Source organism: Nansenia antarctica (genome assembly GCF_963989245.1).
Source record: "Nansenia antarctica genome assembly, chromosome: 1".
Taxonomy (NCBI): Eukaryota; Metazoa; Chordata; class Actinopteri; order Argentiniformes; family Microstomatidae; genus Nansenia; species Nansenia antarctica.
In genome coordinates, this window is record NC_137674.1 from 71,572,068 (window position 1) to 71,594,243 (window position 22,176).

A 22,176-nucleotide genomic window follows, 5' to 3' on the forward strand; every position below is an offset into this window, starting at 1 on the left:
ACATCTTATTGATGGCCATACCCCAGAATGATTTAACACCAGGGCAATCCCACACCATATGGATGAAAGTTCCTGTTGTGTAACTTGTGTTTAAAGAGCATAACTGACAGTTTGGCGAGGGTGTTAATTTCATCAAAAAAAGTTTGCGGGGTGTACAGTATAGCCTGTGTGCAAAGTTATAGTGAATCATCTGATTGGGGTTGCGAGATGCTAAGTTGATCTTAGTCCAAACCGTAGTCCAATTGATTGTAGATAATAATTTAATTAATAATAATTTTGCCATTTAGCAGACGCTTTTATCCAAAGCGACTTACAATTACGAATTACAGGGACATTCCCCCTGGAGTAACTGAGGGCTAAGTGCCTTACCCAAGGGCACACTAGTAGTGGTGTGGCTTCAGGCGGGATTTGAACTCACAACCTTCCGATCCCAAGTCCAACTCACTATCCACTAGACCACCACTACCCCGATGGTGAGATAGAAAGGTCATGGCTCCAACGCAAGTTAATTTGTAGAGGGATATCTGCACATTTGATCATAAGTGTGTATAGGTTAGAGACTAAGGCTGTGGTAGGTTTACCAACAAACATTTTGTGGATGGGATGTACCTTCAAGTCTTCTCCCCAGGGGACTCCGTATGCCCGTAGGGCACTGCGGAGCTGGAGGTAGAAAAAGAAAGAGGTGCCAGGTAAATTAAAGTGAGATTGCAGGTCTTGAAATGATCTAAATTCATTACCTACAGTGATGTCAGATAGGGTGTAAACCCCTCTTCCACTCCACTGAGGGAAGGAAATGGGGCGACCTCCTGAGCAAATGGCAAAGTTATTAAATAACGGAATGTAAGGATGGAACTTCAGATGAATGTTGGCCTGCATTTCTACAATTCTCCATGTGGTGACAAGATGAGAGATTAAGGGGCCAAACTTGGATTTACAGGTTTTGAGAGGAATGTTAGAATAGATAACATCCTGAAGCCTATGTGGGCTCACCAACTTCTCCTCCAGAGATCGCCAGGCTACTTGTGCATCTGGGGTGAGCCAGGTGTGAAGAGCACGAAGGGTTGTTGACCAAAAATAAAACTTAGGCAATCCAAGACCACCAGAGGATGTGTGTTTCTGCAGAGTGGACATTTTCATCCGTGGGCGTTTCCCTTCCCAGACATACTTGGAGACCAATTTATGTAATTTGTCCCAGTGTCCAGCAGGTGGAGCCAAGGGGAGCATAGCACTACAGAAGTTAACCCGGAGCAAGGTCGTGCAACAATGTTGATAAGACAGATGTACCATGGTCGCTAACTAGCTAGCTATGAAGTCAATGTCAATGCTGGGTTAGGGTTAGTTAACCTAGGTTAGGTTGGTTAGGGTTAGTTAACCTAGGTTAGTTAGGGTTACGGTTATAAGGTTACTTGCTGAAGTGTGAGAACAGCGACTTAAAAACCACTGCCAATACGTGTCTTTATTTGACTTCTCTCTCGTGAATCGACTTGGCTGAACTGTTATTCAAGTAGTGAGTAAGCTGCTTTCCATAGAAGACACTATTGGCCAACAAAATGGATAGATAACTTTCTTCTCTAAATTGCTTTGCAGATTCGAGTTGACTTGGTTGGACTTAAAAAAGAATACCTTAAAAAAGAAAAGAACAGGTCGTGAGTAACTAGCAGCCTAAGAAACATGGGTTTAATTTGATTGTTACTATAACATTTTGAAATGTTGTTAGGTTTGTACTAAAGTATCTGTTCTCCTCATCTCTCCTTGGTCTGACAGTTGACAGGCAGGATGACCCAAGACCAGAAGGTCTCGGGGCTGAAGAAGGATGTGCGCTCCCTGCTCATATCAAGCAAGCTAGGCCTGTCCCTGGACCAACTGAAACAGGACTACATCAACATGATGGGCCACCCTCTGCCTCTGAAGGCCCTGGGCTTCAGCAATGTGCTGGACATGATGATGGCGATGCCTGACGTGGTGAACGTGAGGTATTTGAGAGACGGCAGCTTGGTGTTGAAAGGTAAGCCCAGTCTTATACTTTGACCTGCACAGAGCACATGTATGAAATGCAAAACAATGACTTCATTCCATCCAATCCCTTTGCTTCTCTTTTTCCTCCCATCCCTTGGTCCCTCTGCAGCGGTTGTGGACGACAGCACCAGAGGCATGGGGGAGATGGTGGCCAGGCAGAGCAACCTCAAGATGAAGAAAAAAAAGAAGAAAAGAAAGCCGCCCTCCATGGCGCCGCCCCGGCGGGCCCCCGCGCCCCCGGCCCTGCCTGCTCAGCTCCGGGCCCAGCTCGGCCAGCTGCTCACCCAGGGGCCCGTTGGCCTGTCAGAGCTGGCGGCTGGCTTCGCCCGACGCTTCGGCCGCCCGCTGCGCGTCACCGACTACGGCTTCTACTCCGTCACGGAGATGCTGGCGGCGGCGGCTGACCTGGTGGTGATCAAGCAGAGCCGGACGGGCCCCCTGCTGACCCTAAAGGTGGCGCCTGCCATGGGGCCGCTGGCGGGGCAGGTCGGGGTGTCGATGGCGCCACGGGTGACGACACCAGGGAGAACGGGACAGATAGAGCCACCTCCATCACAGGAGAACCCCTCAACAGACACAGCTGTGAGGCCGGTAGGAGACACAGGTGGGTTGATGCTGCAGTGGATATAGTATAGTGTAGTATAGTATATATATAGTGTAGTGTAGTATAGTATGTACTGTATATAGTGTAGTATAGTGCAGATATATCTGTGTAGACAGATAAGATGGTATGTTTTCTGTTCAACATTGGTTTTTCTTCACATTTCTTAAAACATCTCTCAATGTATCTGTTTCAAGCACCTGATGTGAAAGCAGGAATACATTATCAATATTGCAATTGTTTAGCACTTGTGTCCATACTGCTCATTCAGTGTCCCTGTTTTCTACCGTTAACTATACATGGCCATGAGGGTGTGGTGTTTTAGTGGATGGTGAGTTGGATTGGTGATCAGAAGGTCATGAGTTCAAATCCCACCTGGGAACACCACCAGCTGCTGGCCCTTGAGTAAGACCTGGGAACACCACCACTAGTAGGCCCTTGAGTAAGGCACTTAGCCCTAATTTACTGTGTCTCTATAATCTGTAATTGTAAGTCGCTTTGGATAAAAGCGTCTGCTAAATAGTTAAAAAAGTAAAATGCATCCTATCGATTCTGTTCAGCTAATCCCACTGCATTCCCACATTCTTGAGAGCCATGTGTCCCATCGGGGGGAAGGGTCATGTGAAGATAGGGGCAGAACTGAGCACTTTATCTTATAGCAGAACTGAGTACTGTATCTTATAGCTGAACTGAGGACTGTATCTTATAGCAGAACTGAGTACTGTATCTTATAGCTGAACTGAAGACTGTATCTTATAGCAGAACTGAGTACTGTATCTTATAGCAGAACTGAGTACTGTATCTTATAGCTCATGGTCTTATAGAAACGCATCACCCTGATGTTTTTGGCCAGGGGCTGTAGAGGCCGACAGCCCCACAGATGCTGAGCAGGGTGAAGGTCTGAACCCCTCCAGCCAAGGCTGCCATCTCAGCTGTGGGGCGTCGCCCTGGGAGGGCTGGAGAGAGGAGGAGGAGGAGGGCGAGGAGGAGGAGGACTCTGCCTCCAATGACACAGACTTGAAGTCAGAGACAGACCTCCGCTTCACCACCAAGACCTTCCAACAGGTGAGAGAAGAGACCCATCTGACTCTAAGATGGACTTATTCTGGTCTTAGAAGACATGGGCAGCTGGTATGTCTGACTCAGGTCTAAGAAGACATGGGCAACTGGTATGTCCTACTTGCCCTTTTGTTCAAGGTGTAATCCATAGCTTCTATGCCCCCCGCAGAAGCTGGACAAATTCATAGACAATTGAGGCTGAAACCAAAATGCATTCACAAGAATAGATGTGATCACCTGTCTGTCTGATCACCTGTCTGTCTGATCACCTGTCTGTCTGATCACCTGTCTGTCTGATCACCTGTATGTCTGATCACCTGTCTGTCTGATCACCTGTATGTCTGTGATCACCTGTCTGTCTGATCACATGTATGTCTGATCACCTGTCTGTCTGATCACCTGTCTGTCTGATCACCTGTATGTCTGTGATCACCTGTATGTCTGATCACCTGTCTGTCTGATCACCTGTACATCTTCTTTAGAGATTGTAAATCTTAGAGAACCTTCATTCAGTCCTCAAAGCCTCTTTGTGGTGACACAAGTAAAAACACAAGTGTGTATGTGTGTGTCCAGGTCCGGTCCAGTCCTGGGAAGGTGGTTCCTCTGGACGCCCTGCGGGGTCAGCGCTTGAGGGCTCCCACGCGCAGGGGCCCCTGGGAGCTGATATCTGTGCTGGTGGAGCATGTGGAGTCACCCAGCAACTTCTACATCCGCTTCAACGAGACCCAGGAGGCCCGCGCCCTGGTGAACATGATGATGAAGATGAGGTGAGGAGACGGTGCAGCTCAGACCGGGAAGGAAACATGAACAGGAAATGAATGGTTGCCTTGGTTGTAGTCATGCTGCAGATGATCAGATCTCTTATCAGGTCTAATATCTCAGGTAACCACATGAATGACATAGTAGCTGGAACGTAACCCTATGGTTAGATCAGAGTACTGCATCTTCACTGGTCAAATAGAACCATGAATAGAATTAAAAAAAAAAAAAAAAAAAATCTTCCTTCTAGCATTGCGACTGCCAATGGCCTAGCATAGATCTTAGCATAGATGATTTTTTCTTACAATGACTGATGGATAGATGATTCACTTACTTAAATGTATTTGTTTGAAGTCACTTTGGATAGAGGCGTAAAGTAGCCCAATGTTGTCAGAGTTTGTGGGACCATGTCTTCCTCCTAGGAGCTGCTACACCTGTCCTGAGGTGGCGGAGCGCTACGCCCTTCCCTCAGGCTTCGTGCGTCAGGGCCAGGTGTGCTGCGTGGATCCCGGAGACATGTGGTTCTACCGCGTCGTCGTCCACCGCATCCTCAGCCAGACCCAGGTGGAGGTCTACTACGTGGACTATGGGGACCTCACCACTGTGGACAGGACCAGCCTCAAGTTCCTCAAGTAGGCTTCTTCTGGTCCAGTTCAGACAGACAGCAATGTAGATAAGTAGGCTTGTTCTGGTCCAGTTCAGACAGACAGACAGCAATGTAGACAAGTAGGGTTCTTCTGTTCCAGTTCAGACAGTATGCATCAATGAAAGTCAATGGGCCGGTTTCACAGACAAGGCTTACGGCTTCAGTCCTGAATGCGTGTGTCTCACGACCAATGCGTGAGACTTGGCAGCTCTGTGTGTAGGTGTTCACTCTGTGTTTCATTGTAGCTTGGCTCTCTAAAATAAAGCTGATGTTGAGAAGCTGTATGTGACAAGAAAGCAGTCTGGCCCGTAACGATGTCGTACTGTGTCCGTATGGTTTGGGTCGACACCATAGTGTGGGAGACTGCTTCTTGCCACATACTGTAGTGTAAAGTCAATGTTGCGTAAATGTGACGGTCATTTTGATGACAAGTGTTTAGACCTCCTTGTCTGTGTTGCTGTTGTCTCCCTCCATCTCTCTGGTTTCTCACCCCAAGGTCTTGTTACTCTGAGCTCCCGGCACAAGCAGTCCCCTCATCGCTCACTGGAATCAAGCCAATGGGTGTAAGGCTCCACACAATCTCATATCACTCTTATTGACCACCAATCTCCCCAAGCTTTTAACACTGTACTGTTCCCATAGAGTCCCATTGACTTCCATAACCCACATTTACATTCAGGATAGCACTCTCCCATTCAAAGCGCTTTGAGTTGCATTCATGTACGAAAGGCGCCATATAAATAAAGTTTTACTTTACTTTACTTACTTAACAATATTAAAAGCCAGTGTTTTGGTGTTCCAGGGCAGTTGGAGTGAGAACGCCACCAGCTCCTTCCAGAAGCTGTGCTGTGAGCGCCCCCTGGTGGGAGCCCTGGACAGCCATCACACAGACTTTCTGCAGGTCTTCCTGTGTGACACAAACACAGAGGAGGACGTGTACATTCACAGTGTCCTGCAGAGCCAGGGCCACGGGATCTCCTGTCCCCCTGCAGTCAACGCAGAGGTCAGTAAGGCGCACACACACATACACACACACACACACACACACTTGCATACACATACTGTATATATCCATTCAACAACAATGATCCATTGCATTCATCCATTTATTCTGATATATTCTTATTTCTCCTTTCAGCTGTGTGACCAGTTCAACCCTGTCACCCTCTATCTGGGAGAAGGTGTGTTTGATGAAGGAATGGAAGTAGACATGGACCAAACCCCTGACACACCCCAGGTGAAGAGCTCCCCTTTCCCCATTCTAACAATACTCACACCACACACACACACACACACACACGTACAATAAATACAAGCTTTCTTCATATAACATATCATTGTTAGATGTGCTATTTCTGTGAGGGTGCATGTGGTGAGCGATACGTGTGTTTTAGGCTGCAACCCGCCCTGCTGTCGGGAGCAAAGATGAAGTGGAGGAGCTACTTGACCTCCCAGAGCTGGAGTACATCGGGGTGAAACAGGTCAACGTCAAGGCCCAAGTAGGACCACTGACCCTGTATCACTCCCTCAGATTGAACAAGAGTGTGAATGTGTACAATAGATAATGCATGTCTATTAAAAGTAAATCAATTTGATTATTATAGTTTTATAATATTACTCCGACCTTCTAAAAAGGTGTTGTATTGTTTAATGCACAAAAAGTAATCCCAACAGTACTTTTTCGGTATTGTTTGCAATACGTGGAAACACTGGCTCACGTGAATTAGAACAACGTTTTTTTATAGTTACCATTATAGCATTATACCTTTACTCTTGTTTCTCAGTAGTGTATCTGATGGCTTATCAGACGTCATATCCAATGCCTTAACTGTTCTATTGTGTGTAATGTTTTAATGTTATTAATAGGACCAGGGGTGGACCCCGGACCCCCCCACCCCAGAGGTGGTACAGCCCAAGGCAGCCCAAGACCTGGGTTACCATGGAGACACAACTGAGGTAAGGACACAGGCTTGACTGTGTTTAGTCGGTGATATCCTAAAATGAAACACACCGTTCCCTGCCTAAGTAATGGGACAGTCAAGTGTTTTTTAGTCTCTTGACTCTACACTCCAAAAGTTTGGATTGGAAATCAAAAACAATAACCATGAAGTTACAGTAGAGATTCTCAGCTTTTATTTGAGGGTGTTTGTGTATGGACTGGTTTCACTATTTCTCTCGGTTTTCTTTGAACAAGACTAAATCCAGCCAGTTTCAAACAGTCGTTATGAGAAAGCTCATTTAGTTGTCCCAGTCTATGCATGTACACTACCGATCAAACGTTTGGGGTCACTTAGAAATGTCCTTATTTTTTAAAGAAAAGCACTGTTATTTTCAATGAAGATAACATTAAATTAATCAGAAATACACTATACATTGTTAATGTGGAAAATGATTATTCTAGCTGCAAACATCTGTTTTTTAATGGAATATCTACATAGGTGTATAGAGGCCCATTTCCAGCAACCGTCACTCCAGTGTTCTAATGGTACATTGTGTTTGCTAATCGCGTTAAAAAGCTAATAGATTAGAAAAACCTTAAACCCTTGTGCAATTACGTTAGCATAGCTGAAAACGGTTTTGCTGGTTAGAGAAGCTATACAAATGGCCTTCCTTTGAGCTAGTTGAGTATCTGGAGCATCAAATCAAATCAAAACAAATATTTGTATAGCGCATTTCTTACAAGATGCAACTCAATGCGCTTCACATACTGACAGAGCCACAAGCAGGCAAAAGCAAAAACCTGTACACTATGTAGCCAGGAAAATTCCCTTGCAGCCCTCTACACAGAGCGACTACTAGCCAGTTTGACTAGCATCACATTTGTGGGTTTGATTATACTCTCAAAATGGCCAGAAAAAGAGAACTTTCATATGAAACTCGACAGTCTATTCTTGTTCTTAGAAATAAAGGCTATTCCATGTGAGAAATTGCCAAGAAACTGAACATTTCCTACAACGGTGTGTACTACTCCCTTCAGAGAACAGCACAAACAGGCTCTGACCAGAGTAGAAAGAGAAGTGGGAGGCCCCGGTGCACAACTGAGCAAGAAGACAAGTACATTAGAGTCTCTAGTTTGAGAAATAGACGCCTCACAGGTCCTGAACTGGCAGCTTCATTAAATGGTACCCGCAAAACGCCAGTGTCAACGTCTCCAGAATGCTGGCCTTCTAGGCAGAGTGGCAAAGAAAAAGCCATATCTGACACTGGCCAATAAAAGGAAAAGATTAATATGGGCAAAAGAACACAGACATTGGACAGAGGAAGATTGGAAAAAAGTGTTATGGACAGACAAATCGAAGTTTGAGGTGTTTGAATCACACAGAAGAACATTTGTGAGATGCAGAACAAATGAAAAGGTGCTGGAAGAGTGCCTGACGCCATCTGTCAAGCGTGGTGGAGGTAATGTGATGGTCTGGGGCTGCTTTGGTGCTGGTAACGTGGGAGATTTGTACAAGGTAAAAGGAATTTTGAATAAGGAAGGCTATCACTCAATTTTGCAACGCCATGCCATACCCTGTGGACAGCGCTTGATTGGAGCCAATTTCCTCCTATAACAGGACAATGACCCAAAGCACACCTCCAAATTATGCAAGAACTATTTAAGGAAGAATCAGGCAGCTAGTATTCTGTCTGTAATGAAGTGGCCAGGGGAGTCACCAGATCTCAACCCTATTGAGCTGTTGTGGGAGCAGCTTGACCGTATGGTACGCAAGAAGTGCCCATCAAGCCAATCCAACTTGTGGGAGGTGCTTCAGGAAGCGTGGGGTGAAATTTCTTCAGATTACCTCAACAAATTAACAGCTAGAATGCCAAAGGTCTGCAATGCTGTAATTGCTGCAAAGGGAGTATTCTTTGACGAAAGCAAAGTTTGAACGACAAAATAATTATTTCAAATAAAAATCATTATTTCTAACCTTGTCAATGTCTTGACTGTATTTTCTATTCATTTTGCAACTCATTTGATAAATAAAAGTGTGAGTTTTCATGGAAAACACGAAATTGTCTGGGTGACTCCAAACTTTTTAACGGTAGTGTATATAATCTATATGTCTGAATATAAACAGAGACTTCAGCCCCTCCCCCTCCCTCAGACATGGAAGCAGCCTCCGCCCAGAGGGAAGGAGAAGCAGCAGCCCTGTCATGGCTGTGTAGGGGAGGGGGGCGCTCCCCCCCAGCCCCCCATCCTGAGACCACTGAGCCTCCACACCCCTGGACTAATGCACACCCAGAGCTCCCCATATGGTGACTATTACCCAAACACACACACACACACACACACACACCAGGGGCTAACCAGAGCACCAATGATGCTAGAAAACCCCATTGAAGTTAGCCTCATAGATAGATAGATAGATAGATAGATAGATAGATAGATAGATAGATAGATAGATAGACTTTATTTGTCATTGCTACAGTACAGGTACCAAACAACGAAATTTAGGAGGGGAGGCTCCCCTGGTGTTTAGGAAAGGAAAAAGAAACACATTTTAGAAAAAGCATAGATGCATAAAATCACAAGAAGGTAAGGAGCTGGTTTACATCAATAAAGGCTATGTACACAATCCACTGTACTATACTGCACAGATAGTCAACTAGGGTTGTCATATTGCACAAGAAAGTATTTTTTCACATTATTTTAAAGTGTCACAGTTTGCAGGCTTGAAAATGTACATGTTTGTGCCTCAGCACTAGCTGCCATACTATCCGTCCGGACTGTCCTGGGCCCAGAACTTAGGCCTTTTCTGTGTTCAGGGCCTTGACGGCCCTGTGGTAGAAGCTGTTCTTCAGTCTGTTTGTCTTAGCGGCCGGGGTCCTGTACCTCCTGTTCGAGGGCAGCTTGACAAAGTGTTCGTGCCCAGGGTGGGTCGGGTCCTTGGAGATCTTGGAGGCCCTCCTGAGACAGCGTGTTTTGTTCAGCTCCTCCAGAGAGGGGAGGGGGGCGCCGGTGAAGGGCATGTACATTTCAACCCTGCAAACCCAGTGGTAGATGGTTACCACTGATGTTACCACTGAAGAGATCTGTCTCTCTAAGGGGTTTTTATGTCCTGTCCAGGTGTGTGTGTGTCCGCCCCAGCCTCCCCCAGCTTCATCTTCCCTCTCTTCGGGTCGGGGGAAGTGCTCCATGTCCGTCACCCCTGGCATTTCAGCCTGGGCCCATCTGCCCGCCTGGCGGCCGGGGCCCACCTCCTCCACTGGTCCCCCCACAAAATGGACTGAACCCCCCCCCCCCTGTCCCATCTAGCCTCACATCTGACTGCCTGGCCCATCTAGTGAAGATTAGAGACAGAGCTGGGTGAGGTAGACGACTCTGAGGCTAGAATGAGAGGAAGGAACCACATGGAACCAGTTGTTCTGTTAAATGTATTATAATTGTAATAAAAATGTAATAAAAATCAGGTAAGAGTTTGTAATGTTCATGATTTCTATTACGCATAGAGACTGTTTGGGTGGTAATGTTGTATCAATGTCATGCTGCAGGTCTAACCACGACAAATAGATTGTGTTCATGTGATTTATTCTCTGCATGTTATTAAAGAAGATATATGATCAAATGTATTGCATCTCCAAACTGCTCTTAATTTGATATAATTGATACTACATATTAAACCACTGAGCCAGATTATCTACTGTATGGCTTTGCTGGCTGATATGTGTTTGTTTATAGGACCACCCTACAGAAGGCGTGGGCAAACCTTTTGGCTCTGGGGCCACATTTGGTCTTGAATACCAGGTTTCTCAATCTCATTCTCATTTTCAGACTATTTTCTTTTTGATCAAGGTTTTTTTATTTTTAAATTCAGGCCTCAGAAAACAGGCAACGGACCACAGTTGGCCCGTGGGTCGTAGTTTGAACACCCCTGATCTACTGGCTTTTCTGGCTGATCCATGTTCAGTGTTTCCTCCAGGATTTTTCACATTAGTGGCGGAGTCGCGCGCATGCGCATAAAACGCGCACTGGCGCTCAAAACAAAGACGTAGTTTCACCAAAAACTAGAGGGTGGCAACAATTATAATTTCTTAAATAGCGGTTAAGTCATTAAAGCCGAGCAGGTGATTTTATATAGAAGGTGATCAAATACCAATATATCCTGCAGCGGAACATGCGGAACGCGCATTACACACACACAGAAAGATCAATACGAAGGAGGCCTACATGAGGTTACACGCACAAAACCGGCTAACGTTACTCATTAACTGTTTACACAAGTAAAATCACAGTGTGACAGTCAGATGGAGCATTCGGTAAACAACAACAGCAAGGTAATGCTATCAGTTGAGTTAAAGAAAACCAACTCTTACAGTACCTTTGAGGACACCAACATGAGCCCTGCTTACCCGTACCTCCGCCGTTCTGTTCGTGGTGATTTTAGAGGCAATAGATTATTGTTGCCCCGCGCATATTGCTATGAATAGTTCGAAGCTAGGTGCTTGCACGTTAGGTGCGAGAATGCTCGGTTAACCCATTAGCGGGTGTCGTATATTTTTACACATTAATAGCCTTCTTATATAACGTATATCTTACACATATATTAACGTATATTTTTATATATATATACATACATATTATTACAAATGATCGCGGGGAGAGTTGAGAAGCAATTGTCGCACATGCGCAGACACACACACACGCACATGCACGCCCCCGAGGGTCTAGGCCAATCAGAGGCCTAGAAGGAAGGATCATGATTGGCCAAGAACATACTGTGATGTGATTGGCTGAGAGACCGCTATAAAACCCTGTGCTGAGGAGCTCCTCAGTCTGCTTCTGTCATCCTCTGCCCACGACGTGACTGTTTGTGTGTAAACCTGATCCTGTAATCTGAGGACCCGATCTTATCTTTTTTGAATAAATACTCTTAAACTTTGGCCAGGAGTTTTTACCTCATTCTTGATCACCAAACAGAGAGAAGAGACTACAAAGTGGCGAGCCAGCCAGGAGAATCCATAGCTTTGGATGACCGGCCGTTTTGCAACTCTTCAATTCAACAAAAGGTAAGTCTTCTGCTGAATTCGCCAGGACAAGGCGGAGCTGTGCAAAATAGACTGTGTATATCAGATAAGCTATATTTAAAAAGAATCTTGAAGTATATAACTGGGTAGAGGTTAGACAGAGAGAGCCGGGTTGTAAAACCTGTATTGGTAAAAACGTTTAATTGTACGATATTTCATCGTGTGTGTGGTATAATTGTAGTACAGCAGAGAATGAGCTGCTTGTAGACTTGTTTTGGGAACAAGGTATTAGCACAAAAGCTGAGGGAGAGACGTTTTCCCAGTGGGCTAATGAATGTGGTTTGTATCAGAAAATAGTCTGGTGTGTGTAAAAGAATGAGGATTCTTGGTTAATGTGTTTTGTAAGTAAGAGCTTAGTCCGTGTTAGTGAGCAGAAAATAGCGCTATTTTAAAGATATACATTGTTATTTTACTTGAGAACACGGAGAAAAAACGTGGCTTTAGTAGAAAGGGCGCCATTTTTTCCTTTGTGTGAATGCATGTCAGACACGTGGAGACAGGGCCTCTAGTTGAAAGGGCGCCATTTTTTCCTTTGTCTGAATGCATGTAGACACGTGGACACACAGAGCCTAGTAGAAAGCATACGCCATTTTAGGAGTATTTGAATAAGATTATCTTGGCAAATAATACGTTTAACTGCATTGAAAGATATTCTTGAAATTGCTGTGTCGTGGAGAATAATAATTATTGTGGAAAAGCAGTGTTGTGTTGTAGTCCACAGCGATTTTCTTCAGAGGCGGTAAGTAGCAAATACACACGCGCGAGTTTGATAGATTTCAGTACTCATCTCTTAAAGATAACGATAAAACCATACACATAGACTAGTATTGATAAAGATAGAGATATAGTGAATTGATCTCGGGGTATTTCAAATAAGTTTAAAGGTACGGTTACTCGGAAAACAGGAGTTTACACGGGGCCAGCGCAGCCACATTCCACACACAGAGAGAGCATGCGGAGCGAATAGGCCTGCTTACAGAATATTGGTGAAAGAATCTAAAAGGTTAATGCATAGATTGATGTTGTGAATGACTGTTCAGTATTACATTGATTTAATTAATTACTTATCAGTTGAATTAATTATTCAGATCATTCATTTTCTGTTTCCCAAAACAATTGATTGATTCCATAAGTTTTAAATCAATGTATATGATGATATAGTGAATAATTCTAACTAATCATTCATTCCTTTCACTTAACAATTGATTTATGTATAGATTGTAAAAGTAAAAGATAGATTGTGAGTTTTAGGTAAGATATAGTCATTCTGTAAGACATTTTCAGTGTGGCGCCCTCTACTGGTCAGAACACGATAAAGACATTTTCAGTGTGGCGCCCTCTACTGGTCAGAACACGATAAAGACATTTTCAGTGTGGCGCCCTCTACTGGTCAGAACACGATAAAGACATTTTTAATTATTTACTGCCATCTAGTGGACGAAACACGATAAGACATTTTTAATTGTTTGCTGCCCTCTAGTGGACGAAACACGATAAGACATTTTTAATTGTTTGCTGCTCTCCAGTGGACGGAATACGATAAGACACTTTGGAGCACGGGTCCTCCATCAGTGCATCCGTCTGAGGTCGATGAAATAGTCCTTTACAATAATAAATGGATGGTTACTTCAATTAATTTAAGTAATTACAAATTGATTGAATTAATTATTCAGATTATTTCATTTTCAGTTTTCACAAAACTTTGATCAATTGGTTTATAGTGGTCTAGGGATGACGTTTTCTTTCACAGGATTACATCAATGAAGTGTAAATGACTAAGTCTAGTTGATTGTGCATTCCTTTCGAGTAGCAGGTCGATTTCTTTACAGATTGTAATTGATAATTGATCATTTTGTTCCTTTCAAATAACAAGTCGATTTCTTTACAGATTGTAATTAATAATTAATCATTTTATTCCTTCCAAATGACAAGTCGATTTCTTTACAGGTTGTAATTAATATTCGTGTTTTACATCTTTTTATTTGAAGTTAAGTTCTTTTTTCACAGTTCTTGATTAAAGAATAGCAGAACAGTTTCTATCTGAGGATTGATCAATCAAGGGGTTGTGGATCAGAAAGACTTAGAGCGTGACCTGCTTTTGTAATTTGATAATTGTGTTGAACAGCCTTTGTAGTTTAATAATTAAGTTGACCTGAACTATAATTAATATTGATTGAGCAATTAAGTGACACACATTCATACATAATAAGGGAAAAAACATTTAGATTAAAACACACACACATAGATTACATTTAAGTCAATAATACACAATACCACTGAAACAATCCGTTGTTCTGGAGTTGTAGTGTTCTGTGTGGACAGTTGACACAGTTAAGAGTTGGACTAGCATCTGTTTAGCAGATACAGCAACAGAAGGTGGGTTGTAAGAAAAGTACACCTTATAGCATATTTTCAGCATATTAAGCAGTATAAATATTTCAGACATGGGAGCCAAACCCAGTAACATTGTGAGGGCTGTTAATACAGACAAGGGAATATTAGCAAATTCATCCCCTGTGGCTATAGTGGAAAAAATGAATCCTCTTGTTAAGGAGATTAGCAAAATGTCAACGAAATGGAATATTCGTTGGGCAGACATTGAACAACCATGGCCAGAAGAGGGCACCTTTGACTTACAATTAATTGCAACATTGGAGATACTTATCAATGCACATCAGGCGCATCAAAAAGGAAAGATTAGATCAGAGAAACGCAGGTTAGAGTTAGCTATTTTAGACCTCTTCAAGGTAGAGGGGCAGAAAGTAGCATTAGCTTGGAATGAGAAAACAGCTCACATGGATCCAGAAAAAAGAGATGAATTGGCCAAAGCAATGGAAGAGAAAGTGAACATTCCATTCTCACACACAGCTCCAATCTCCAGTCCTCCTCCCTATGCCAAGAGACTGGAGGACAATTCTCAGCGGATCTACCCTCAGGTCCCTGTCCTAAGTACGAGCGGAACCTTCACTATCCAAGATAAGGATGAAAATGTACTAGAGAGGGGAAGAGCGAGAGTGACCGTGGACTTCGAACCAGAGAACAGGTCAGGTGCCAAACAGAAAAAGAAGGAGGAGCCGAGGGGAAAAGGGGACGACAGGAGGGACAAGACGGATGACGGTGAAGATGGCAGTGGAGGTGATAGCAAAGATTCCAGTGATGACAGCAATGCACAAGGAGGCTACAGTGCTCCGATAAGAAAACTACTAGCCAGGGCCGAAAAGCAGGGAGGGAAAATACGCTATAAGAAGGGAAAAGAAGAAAATAGTTCTGAAGATGAGCAGAAGTCTCTGAAGGTAGGGAAGAGAAGAGAGAGCTTAAAGCAAAAGAAGAAGAAGCTGCAGGAAGACAGGGAGGAAGAGGAGGGAGAAAGGAGGGCAAGAAAACTCCGTGCGAAAATCCTAAGAAACGAAGAAGACTACAGACAACAGCTGCAGGACCTAGACGTAGAGAGAGAAACGTATCGTCAATCTCAAGCGGCATCATCACCTGCATCCCGGTTGAACTCCCCAAGGTCCGGAGCGACACCAAGGCGGGACGTAAAAACGGAGCCACAAGTAAGCGATTATGAAACAGCATCGGAAGAAGAGGCAACTCAGGGGAACTTCCCAGTGCTGATTCGAGGTAACCAGATGGAATATCGTCCTTGGAATCATACAGATCTGTCAGAAGTGATAGAAAAACTCCCAGTCCTGGAAGATGGTGGCCACCCCTGGACGACGCAAGTCGACGTGAGATTGACAGGAACGCACGCTGCTATGGGAGACTTGAAAAGACTCTTAGCTACCATTACAGGATTGGACACCATGCAGGAAATATTGATGAAGGCGGGACTTCATAGATATATCGATACATCCGTTTATGACCCAGAGCTCTTTGCAGCAAACAGAGGCAAGCTGTGGAAGGCAATCAGAGAAACATACCCTACTCACATTCACCCAGACAATGTCATTGTGAAGCCACTGGGGGGAGATGAAAATCCCCGGGGGTTTGTTGCCCGTGTGCACTCTCAATGGAGAAGTGTGACAGGGAAGGATGCCGAAGATAACCCGTTAGAAAAAGCCATAATCAGGGAAAAGATTCAACAAGGTCTCCCTACCCCAGTTAAGAACAAGTTAGCAGAAGTGGTGGGGCTACGACACATGAGCAAGGCTGTTTATATAGACAACATAGCACACCAAGTAGAATTATTTAGAAAGAAGATTCAGACACAGAAGGCACAAGACGAGGACTCACTCAGAAAACTAACTCAAGTGCAATTGACAGAAGGCAAGAAAACCAGAGAGAGAGAGCAGACTATAGCCCTACAGGTCCCATCTCAGCCACAGCAACTGCAAATCGTCCCTCCCCAGTCATACCCACAGGGGCCACAAGGGGGGAATCCATACCCACAGGGGCCACCAGGGGTGCAAGTGGTTCCATACCAGCCATACAACCAGCCTGGCCAAGGACCACCACAAGAGGGATGGACCACAGCACCGAGGAAGATGCTAGGACCATGTTTCCTATGCGGCCAGTATGGACACTTAAAACGTACCTGCTTTAAGAAGAACCAGGGGGGCGCAGGGGGGAAACAAAAAGGAGGATATAGGCCCCCTGCTGCACCGGCTCCAGGAGTGGTGAACCCCTATGGAGGCCCAGCAGCTGCGCTATAGGGGTGCCCAGAAGATCCGAAAGGGGGGTGCCAGCTGGTGGTGACAAACAGGCCTGAAGATGAACCTACAATATGGGTGTCGGTCAACCAACGTCCATTAGAATTGATGGTGGACAGTGGAGCAGCCTACACCTGTCTGAAGCCTGAAGACGCCACGCACCTTCCTATGTCTGGGAAATATGTGAAGACAATCGGATTCGAGGGAATTAAACAGCTGATCCCTACCACTGAGCTTGTAAGCTTAGAGTACAAAGGACAGAGAGCAGATCTGTCAATACTTGTATCAGAACACACGCCAATAGGGCTACTAGGGAGAGATGCACTATGCCAGTTAAATTGTACCGTGAAATGCACACCTGACGGCTGTCAGGTGACAGTGCCACAAGAGAACAGACAGCTGTCTGTCATGATGGACAACAACGCATCTATGGTATATTGGGTGGGAGGGCTTAGCCCAGACCTAATGGAACCAGCAAGGATGTGGGACAATTATATCCTGGCACACATGGCAGAGGCCAGAAGGCCTACTGATCCATTGCATTGTACACTCCAGTATTTTAGAGAAGTTGCAGATGCAACCCCAGATGAGTGGCTGAAGCATCAGCCAAAACAGGTACAGCTTAGTACAAGTTGTATAATCCTAGGCCCTCAGGGAGTGGCTATGAAGATAAACAGTGACACTTATCTAGATCAGGAGCATAAGATTGAGGGTAGCATCCCTCATGTGACACTTATGATATCTGAACACTATAAACAGAAGCATTTAGGGGCAATGATGGCAGACTCAGAAAAAGCCAGATTTGTAACGACAAAAGAAAACCCTGCTATCTGGAGGAGCATTGATGGACAGTTCACAAAACTGATGATCTCTGCTCAAGGAATAGGACATCCGCAGACTGTGAAGCTAATGAACCAGCTAATCCTTCCTGTACAAGCTGACAGAGACCTCAGAGAAGAAATGATGCAGAATGTGCCAGCCGACCTGTGGGCAAAGAACAGTACAGACATTGGATTTGTGAAATCAGCTCGTCCATTGAGAGTTGAACTCATACCGGGTGCAGAACCCCCTTGGAAAAACCAATACCCATTGAAACAGGAAGCAATTGATGGAATTGAGCCACAGATCAAAGGACTGTTAGAGGCAGGAGTCCTGAAGATAACTCAATATCCGTTAAGCAATACACCTCTTCTGCCAGTGACGAAACCTGATGGCTCATATCGTCTGGTACATGACCTACGGGCTGTGAATGAGGTAGTTGTCAGCTATCCAGCTGAAGTTCCTGATCCTCATGTGCTGTTGACTCAGATTCCATCTACAGCCAAAGTGTTTACAGTGATTGATTTATGCGGGGCTTTCTTTTCTATACCTCTTAGTGTAGAAAGTCAAGGGTTATTTGGGTTTACCTACAAAGGTCAGCATTATCAATATACCAGAATGCCACAGGGGTACAAACACAGTCCTCATGTTTTTAATCAGGTCTTGAGGGAGGACTTAGACGGGTTAGAACAGATGATAAGTAGTACTGCCATTCAGTACATGGACGACATACTCCTTTGTGCCCCAGATGAAGAAACATGTCACAGGGATTCCGTTAAACTGTTAAAGGTTTTGGCGGAGAAGGGACACAAGGTGTCTAAAAAGAAGCTACAGTATTGTCAGGAAAAGGTAACTTACTTAGGACAATCCATTACACAGGGACATCGCAGCGTCACTAATGAACATTTGGAAGCTATTCAGAAGGCTCCAAAACCACGAACGGTTAGGGAAATGATGATGTTTTTGGGCATTACTGGGTATAGTTCAGCATGGGTGGAGGATTACACTAGACTAGTCGCTCCATTGAGGGGGATGATTAAGGAAACAGGTAGTGATAACCTCCAATCTTGCATTACTTGGACAAGGGAAGCTGATTTGGCGTTTGAGACAATTAAACACAAATTGCAAGAAGCGCCAGCTTTAGCGCTTCCAGATTATTCCAAAGAATTTGGATTGTATGTTTCTTCTTCAGCCGAGGGGAAGTATGCCTGCGCTGTTCTTACGCAACCAACAGGCATTGGACCTAGTCCACAGCCCATAGCCTATTATTCTGTCGCATATTCAGAGGTAGAAATGGGTTTCGCGCCATGCTACAGAGCAATGGCCGGGGCTTATCTTATGTACGAGAAGGCAACAACCTTAACAATGGGGTACCCAATTACCATTCTCTGCCACCACAGTCTAAGGAACCTCTTGAATCAAGGCAAGTACACTTTGACGATGCCTAGGATTAGGGATTATTACAGGATGTTGGAAAGGGAAGATGTAACATTACTAAGATGTAACACACTTAACCCAGCAGAGACCTTGCCAACCCCAGAAGATGGGGAACCACACGATTGTGTGAAGGAAGCTACGAGGTACTCTAAGCTTAGAGCAGATCTACTAGCTTTGCCTTTAAAGGAAGCTGACGTTGAGTATTGGACTGATGGATCTTGTTACCGGGTAGGAGAAAATTTACGTGCCGGGTATGCCATAGTCCGATCCCAAAATTCGGAGTTCATTGTGGAACAAGCCGAGGCTGTTCCTCAGCCTTGCTCAGCTCAGTTGGCTGAATTGATTGCCCTCACAGAAGCATGCAACTTGGGAACCGGACAAAGAGTGACAGTATACACCGACTCTGCCTATGCCCACAATGTGTGTCATTTACATGGAGCTGTATGGAAGGGACGGGGTTTTAAGAAAACTGATGGTTCGCCTATTCAGCACCACGCTCAAATCATGAAGCTGTTACAAGCCATGATGAAACCAAGGGAATTAGCCATAGTGAAGTGTGCCGCACACAGATCTGACTCATCACATGTCACACAAGGTAACAGGGCTGCAGATGATGCAGCCAAAGCTATTACAGGAGCAGACAAAGCAGGTAAAGTTCTGCTGGTCACACATGAAGTACAGTTACAGGGCATGGTCACGCTTGAGGATTTGTTGATGTTACAGAGTGAGGCAAATGCGCTAGACAAAAACCTATGGTTAACAAGGGGAGCTAGTCAGGATGACACAGGTCTATGGAGAAATCATGAGGGACTGGTTGTGGCACCCCCAGATTTATTAGGCATACTGATACAGGAAGCCCATGGATTAGCACATGTGTCCAGGGGGGAGGTAAGACGCAAGATCACCAAGGAATATGGTTTTTGGGCTCCATATTTGTTGGAACAAATAGACCATATCCTTGGTCAATGTGTGGTCTGTTTGAAGAACAATATCAGACCTGGAATACCAGTGGGAACTGGGCATATCCCTACCCCTAACGGGCCAATGAAACATTTAGTGATTGACTATGTGGACATGATTCGTCCTGTTGCAGGATACAGGTACATGCTAGTTGTAGTAGACAGGTTCAGCAGATGGGTAGAAGCTTGCCCCACTCGAAGAAAGGATGCTCAGTCTGTAGCAAAGTTCCTATGCAGGGAAGTCATGCCTAGGTTTGGAATTCCAGATAGGATATCGTCAGACAATGGTAAGGAATTTGTGGATAAGACGGTAAAGCTTATACTACAAAAGTTGGGAATCAAGCAGAGACTTGGGTGTATTTACTCACCTCAAAGCCAGGGGATAGTAGAGAGGATGAACGGGGTCCTTAAGAACCGTCTTTCTAAGGTCTGTAAGCATACAGGTCTTAATTGGTTGGAAGGACTCCCTCTTGCATTGATGGCCTGTCGTTCCAGTGAGATTCGAGGGCTGCACTTGACTCCCCATGAACTGGTAATGGGGAGGATAATGACAGCTCCCTGTGTACGAACCAGTGGGAAAGGGCCAAGTTTGGCTCTCCTGGAGAGTGACATGAAAGCCTATGTACAGTACATGACTAACCGGCAAAAGAGTATCTCTTCTTATGTGCTCCACAAACAGGAACGTGAAGAGGAGGTGAACGCACAGGAGAGGAAGGACGCGTTGCAACCGGGTGACAAAGTATACGTGAAGGTCTACAGACGGAAGTGGCATGAGGCTCGACGGGAAGGACCATACGAGGTCGTTCGGTGCACTGGGACTGCCCTCCAAATCAAGGGGTCCCCCACCTGGTATCACGTTCATCACTGCATCAAGGCACCCAATGAGGACGATGAGGGAGAACCTCAGCAGGATGGTGAGGAGACCCCTGGGGACGAGGAAGTCCACAGCTTGGACATCCAGGCTGACGAAGATGTTGGTGAGTATCTGCGCCGTGATGCAGATGATGCCGGGGGCCTCGTCCCAGACCCTGTCCAGCCCAGAGATGAGTGGGCCAACGGAGACCGTGAAGGATCCAGCGACTGCGACACCCCTCTTGGGGGTTCTACCAAGCCTGGTGTTGCCCCTGTTGTCACCCCTTCCGACCCTGACAATGCTCCAGACGGAGATGTCAGCAACCCGGGCGGCTGCCCGGACCGAGGTACCATTGAGAGACACAGACCTGTCAGTGATACACCTCAACCAGACAGACCCCGTAAAACACCAAGGCCAATTAGGAGGAAACTCAAGCCATGCCGTTTCAGAGACTAATATACCCCTTAGTGTTCCTACCCCATTGACTTCTTTGGACAATGTTACACTTTACTCACACACTGTTATGCCTGGACGTCAGAGAAGAATGATCACAGCAGGTAGAGCTTTTGTTTGCCCACATTCACGTTGTACTGTTGATGATTGTTTGATCTATACCGCCGAAGCGAACGAGTGGTATTTATTGGATACTACATATGTTACACTTGATCAACACTCAAGCAACACGCAAGAAACTCGTGTGACATTAACTAATGTTGACCAGGTGTTGAACTCGTATTGGTGTGCTAGACGTGATATCGGTGAACAGGTGTCTAGTAAATCCAACAATTTCAAGGACAAAGTTTGTAGGACCAAGCCTGACTTTCCACACCACTATAGGTTGGACTGTGAGAAATTTGTGCATAAATATGTTCACGATGAGTTACCAGGAAAGGTTGAAAATGTTGCTGTGAAGGCTTCTACGAAGGCGATTGTAGTCGCTACTGACGATTATTTGTTGTATGATTCTAATCACCTGGGGACACGGTCCCACCCTAATTCTGCCACTAGTATCATGAAAGATTTTGCTTCCAAAATGAATTATTCTGATTGCTGGATTTGTCAACAGGTCCCTGTAAGTGCGTCTGCTCCTATGTTTTTCCCCATACCGTTAACTAAAGCAGAATGGCTTCATTATAATTGGCAGGGTTTAGCCCCATTTGTTTTACAGGGCAAGAACCAGAGCTCTTCTTGTCAGCCCAGCACGATTCTGGTTCCTTTAAATTCTTCCTATGCAGGTGTGGATATGGGTGTGTTGGAACGTCTGACAGCAGCGGTTAACCAACACCATAGGCCTAGCGGTGTGGGGAAGGTTATTATTGATAGGCTTACACATTTGTCACAACCAACAGGTCCGAAGAAGATATATA

General features: G+C 45.0%; 1 protein-coding gene across 1 annotated transcript; it reads left to right on the plus strand.

Moving 5' to 3' along the window:
* Positions 1-1,776: 1,776 nt before the first annotated feature.
* Positions 1,777-10,298, plus strand: LOC308152771 (tudor domain-containing protein 5-like; the record flags this gene model as incomplete). Its single annotated transcript, XM_080525831.1, has 12 exons — positions 1,777-2,005; positions 2,126-2,620; positions 3,471-3,682; positions 4,250-4,443; positions 4,858-5,067; positions 5,578-5,644; positions 5,884-6,084; positions 6,220-6,318; positions 6,476-6,580; positions 6,948-7,037; positions 9,173-9,323; positions 10,156-10,298. The coding sequence occupies 12 exons, from the start codon at positions 1,777-1,779 to the stop codon at positions 10,296-10,298; spliced, it is 2,196 nt and encodes a 731-aa protein (XP_080381957.1).
* Positions 10,299-22,176: the final 11,878 nt, after the last annotated feature.